This window comes from Theropithecus gelada, chromosome 11, assembly GCF_003255815.1.
Source record: "Theropithecus gelada isolate Dixy chromosome 11, Tgel_1.0, whole genome shotgun sequence".
Classification (NCBI taxonomy): domain Eukaryota; kingdom Metazoa; phylum Chordata; class Mammalia; order Primates; family Cercopithecidae; genus Theropithecus; species Theropithecus gelada.
In genome coordinates this window covers 14,462,100-14,467,881 of record NC_037679.1, presented here as the reverse complement: position 1 = coordinate 14,467,881, position 5,782 = coordinate 14,462,100, and the positions used below count along the sequence as shown (strand labels likewise).

Sequence of the window (5,782 nt, the reverse complement as noted above, 5' to 3'; positions counted from 1 at the left end):
ATCATGGAAGAGATTGTGGATATGGCAAAAAAAAAAAAAAAAAAAAAAGGAGGCGAGTGAAGGAGTTCAAGATATGCATCTTGGAGAACTTCAAGAGCTAATAGACACCACTAAAGGAGAAAACAGCAGATAACCCAATGGAGATAAGTGCTCCCAAACCAGAGCCAGAAGATGAGGAAGAAGATACAGAAGAAGCAGTGCTAGAAAACATATTTACACTAGACAATCTGGCACAAGGGTTCTGATTATTCAAGAATTCTTTTGACTTCTTTTATGACATGAACCACTCTGTGATATGAACACTGAAACTAAAGCAAGGGGCAGAAGGATTAACACTGGTGCTCTCAACACAGAAGCACTCAGATTCATAAAACAAGTTTTTAGAGATCTTCAAAGAGATTTAGACTCCCATGCAATAACAGTTGGAGACTTTAACATGCCACTGACAATATTAGATAGATCATAAATATAAAAAATTAACAAAGATATTCAGAACCTGAACTCAGCACTGGATCAAATGGACCTGATATATATCTATAGTACTCTCTACCCCAAAACAACAGAACATACATTCTTCTCACTGCCACATGGCAAATACTCTAAATCAGTCACTTGTAAAATCAACTACGGACATAAAACACTCTTCAGCAAATGCAAAATACTGAAATCATAACAATCTCTCAGACTACAGTACAATCAAATTAGAAATCAGGACTAAGAAATTCACTTAATTCATACAATTACACAGAAATTCAATAACCTGCTTCTGAATGACATTTGGATAAAGAATGAAGTTAAGGCAGAAATCAAGAAGTTCTGTGAAACTAATGAGAACAAAGATACAACATACCAGAACCTCTGGGTCATAGCTACAACAGTGTTAATGGGAAAATTTATAGCACTAAATGTCCAAGTCAAAAATTAGAAGATTTCAAATTAACAACCTAACATCACAACCGACAGAAGTAGAGAACCAACAGTAAACAAATTCCAAAGGTAGCAGAAGACAAGAAATAACCAAAATCAGACCAGAACTGAAGGAAATTGAGACAAGAAAAACCACTCAAAAGATTAACAATCCAATATATGTTTTTATGAGAAAATTAATAAAATAGATAGACCACTAGTTAGACTAAGAAAGAAGAAAAGAAAGAGGATTCAAAAAACATCGTCAGAAATGACAAGGAGGATATTACCACTCACCCCACAGAAATACAAACCCTCAGAAAATATTATAAATACCTCTATGCACATAAATGATAAAATCTGGAAGAAATGGATGAATTCCTGGACACATATATCATCCCAAGACTGGATCAGGAAAAAATTGAATCTTTGAACTGAGCAATAACAAGTTCTGAAATTGAGTAAGTAACAAATAGCCTACCAACGAAAAAAGCCCGGGACCAGAGAGATTTACAGGTGAATTCTCCCAGTTGTACAAGGAAGAGCTGGTACCATTCCTACTGAAAGTATTCTAAAAAATTGAGGAGGGAGGACTTCACCCTAACTCATTCTATGAGGCCAGCATCATCCTGATACCAAAACCTGGCAGAGACATAACTAAAAAAGAAAACTTCTGGCTAATATCCTTGATGTATATAAAGGCAAAAATCATCAACAAAATACTGGCAAACCAAATCCAGCAGCACAGTAAGGCAGGTGGATCCCTTGAGCCTGGGAGTTCAAAACCAGACTGGCAACATAGCGAAACCCTATCTCTACCAAAATATACAAAAATTAGCCAGTTGCGGTGGTTTGGGCGGACCTGTATTCCCAGCTACTCAGGAGGCTGATGTGGGAGGATCCCTTGAGCCCAGGAGGCGAGGGTTGCAGTGAGCCGAGATCGCGACACTGCCCTCCAGCCTGGAGGACAGAGCCAGACCCTGCCTGAAAAAAAAAAAAAAAAAAAAACAACAAACCAAAACCCAAAACCAAAACAAAACCAGTAACAACAGAAAAACCACCCTGCATTACATATAAGGGGGAGCTTCCTATATGTATTAGGCCATGAAACATTCATAAGTTTATGTGGAAAATGAGGCCATGAAATGTTCATAAGTTTATGTGGAAAATGAGGCCATGAAACGTTCATAAGTTTATGTGGCAAATGAGGCACAGAAAATAACTTTCTCAAGGAGACAGAGTTTTTTCCTGGTAGCCAAAGTTCTTATTACAGCAGTAACTCAGCATGTTAACGTAAAACACCCACACGATGAGAGTGAAAGCATCATTTTCACAGTGAATCCGTCTACTCTCAATTCCTTGTGTTGAGTAGCAAATTACCTTGGTCTAAATCCAAATAAATGGGAATGAAGACACATTGTTTCAACATGAATTCAATTATCACTATTCTCCTTACTGTTAATATTTGTTTTATCCAAAAATTTCATAGACAACTTGACTGATGACTGCTTGCAAGGAGTACTGTCTCTACCTGTTACGGAGGCAGTTCCACCTTCCTGACAGCCAAACAAAGCCATGGACTTGCAACAAAATCTAAGACTTTCATCTCATAGGCTCTTCACATACTCATGTGGCATTTGAATAACATTTCTTAGTAAAAAAAAAGTTTCCATGTATTTTGTAATTGATATCACAATTAGAAAATAATATCAAAACTGAAGGATTAGCTTCAAAAAGCTAGCATGATCTAATTTAAGTTCTTACTGATGGCAAATTGAAGGTCAAACATCATAACTCAAAAATTCAACAAATGGTCTGCAACTCGTTTAACCAAAGAGAAACATGTTTCTCATTGCTTATAGTTTGTTGGGCAATTATAGATATAAAGCCACAAAATTAAAATCTAACATTTTGATGGAACCAAAATACACATATATGAACACAACTTTTTCTTTTTGCTTGTGTTGCACAGACCAAATATTATACTTATAAAAATATTTTAATGTAATGAAGTTGATCAGAATTACAGATTTTGTTTGAATAAGCCAGAAGAGTTTAAAAGAATAAAATCTATTCATATCATTTATGTGATAACGTTGATCAAGTCATTTAACAACTGAAAAAAAATATGACTATATATGTCATAACAGTGCAAAGAAATAATTAAGTTTATGCACTTAGTAATGTGTCTGACATTGTAAGTACTAACTGTTAGATCTGAGTGGTATGTCTATTTATCTGAGGCTTTCTGATATTGTACTTTTTTCTTTACCTGTTATCTTCATCATGGCTATCCTGATAGAATAAATAAAAATAACAATTATTCTAACTTCCTTATCCATATGTCTTTTCAAATTATTAATATTATTAATGTTGTAAGACTATTATCATTTAGATCTCAACATATGTACATATCTATACAATATATTCTTCATAGAGGTACAACATATGAAATTGCATTGTGATCATTCATTTGTTTATGTTTTTCTCTCTTACTAGATCTGTGTGAGAGCAAGAACAAATCTTTTTAATCACTGAATGGTTTCTTTAGTAGATACATTTATAAATAAATAAGTGAACAAACAACAAAAGGCACATGTGAAAGGTATTTAAAATTATTTCAAATATAGGCATAGGTTAACTTTTAAAGTATCACAGATTCCTAAAGATTAAGTTCCTCAGAGATGTCTCCATGTTAATTGCTCGTCTTGGAAGACTTTGGTTTCCAGATCTTACCAGCAAATAGTCGAGACATAAAAGACTCAAAATTATTTGAAATATGTTAAAATCTATACAATTAAAGTTTTAATTTTTTTACAATTATTTGAAATCTTTTTTTTTTACATTTTACTTTGTAAGTTACAGCAGTATACAAATTTGTAAATGAAGTATGCTAGACCTAAAGTTTTTTACCAACATCATTTGGGAGAACATGGAAGTAAAATGAACATTTGAAGATGGAATTCTCCTATAGTCCAACAATTTATCAGTGACTTATACCTCAAGCCTAATAATTAATAATTGAATTGATATTTGTATAAATAAAAAATTATGGTGCTTTTAAAATTTATTCTTGTATTTTAAATAAGGAACTTAATTTACAAAGAAAACAAAAGTGGCATGCACTAAATTTCATCAAATAAATCTCTACATTTAAAGTACAATGCAACAGAGCATAGTACCTCCAGGCACTGAATTTAGTGAACATGATAGAGAACAAGTAGAGTCTGAAAGTGTTATGACATTATCAATATTTATGTTGAAAATACAGAAGAAATTAAAGTTTGAAACTACATTTGAAGTACGACATGAGGACATATGTGCCTTTAAGGAAGTGACATACAGAATTAAAATTACTATAGTAAAATTATTTTACTATAAAATCATACACAAGCTGAGTTTTAAATAAATATATATAATTTCCAGACAATTTTGTAAGGAAAATAAATTTTACTTTTTTTTCCAGTAAGTCATTAAACAATGCAGTGGAGAAACTTGTATAGAAGTGGAAGAAATGGACAGGGAAATTATGCAATTAACTCTAATGCAGCATATAAAGAAACTAGGAGAGCAAGGATACTTACAGAGATATTGAGAAATTTCAAAATTTTTCTTGGCTTTTTATAGGGCTCTTTGACCAAAAATTCATTTTTTTTGCATAATACACAACTTCATGGACCACACTTTTGAAGGCTTGTTTTACTTGCTGGTTTCTCAAAGTGTAAATGAAAGGGTTCAGCATGGGGGCAATGGATGTATTGAGAACAGCTACTCCTTTTGTCAATGATGCCTTTTCTTTTGCAGATGGATTAGCATACATGAATATACAGCTTCCATAAGAAATGGAAATGACAATCATGTGAGAGGAACAAGTGGAGAAAGCCTTTTTTCTTTGACTGGCAGATGGGATTCTTAAAATGGTCCTGATAATGTACATGTAAGATAAAATCACTAATGCCAAAGTGAACAGCAAAGTAACCAAAGCAAAGTAAAAACCAATTACTTCTAGGAGCCATGTATCTGAACAAGATAGTTGTAAGAGGGGAAAATAGTCACATGCAAAGTGATCAATGACGTTGGAAGCACAGTAATCCAGCTGGAGGAGAAGCATAAGGGGTGGGAAAATGGTCAGAAACCCACTTAGCCAGGCACACAACACAAGTAGGGTGCAGAGATTCCTGTTCATGATGGTTGTGTAATGAAGGGGCTTGCAGATGGCAACATAGCGGTCATAGGACATGGCAGTTAATATGTAAAATTCCGTCACCCCCATGAATATAAAGAAAAAGAGTTGGGCTGCACAGTTGTTATAGGAAATAGTCTTATTCCTGGTGATAATTGCCCCCAGAAATCTGGGGATGCATACAGTTGTAAATGAGATTTCTAAGAAAGAGAAGTTCCGGAGGAAGAAATACATAGGTGTCTGCAGATGGGAGTCCACAAAGGTCAGGGTGATGATAGTCAGGTTTCCAGTAACACTTAACATATACGTGATAAATAAAAAGAGAAAAATCACAATCTGAAGGTCAGGATCATCAGAAAGGCCCAGGAGGACAAATTCTGTGACCATTGTGTGGTTCATGTCGCTTCCTTTCTCTCTCTCCCTCCTCTACTCTCCTTTTTGTTCTTTTAAAGATATTTTGGTAGAATGACAATTAAGGAAAAATAGATAAGAGATATAATGCATCATGATCCATATAATCATCATTAATACAATTCTAAAAATCTTCTACAGTCTATGACAGTTTTATTTTGACTATCTTTTTTGCATTATGTTTTAATTTTTTTTCTATGTCCAGCCTATTTACTGGTTCTCTTACTTTAAATCTAGCAGAAGTTAGGATATTTTCATACAATAAGCTGCATCACTGAGAAA

The 5,782-nt window shown here is 33.9% G+C and overlaps 1 protein-coding gene across 1 annotated transcript; it reads right to left on the bottom strand.

Annotated features, from left to right (window-relative positions):
* Window positions 1-4,507: 4,507 nt before the first annotated feature.
* On the bottom strand, window positions 4,508-5,488 carry LOC112634230 (olfactory receptor 6C3). The gene has a single exon (XM_025401435.1). It carries the CDS (start codon window positions 5,486-5,488, stop codon window positions 4,508-4,510), a length of 981 nt encoding a protein of 326 aa, XP_025257220.1.
* Window positions 5,489-5,782: the final 294 nt, after the last annotated feature.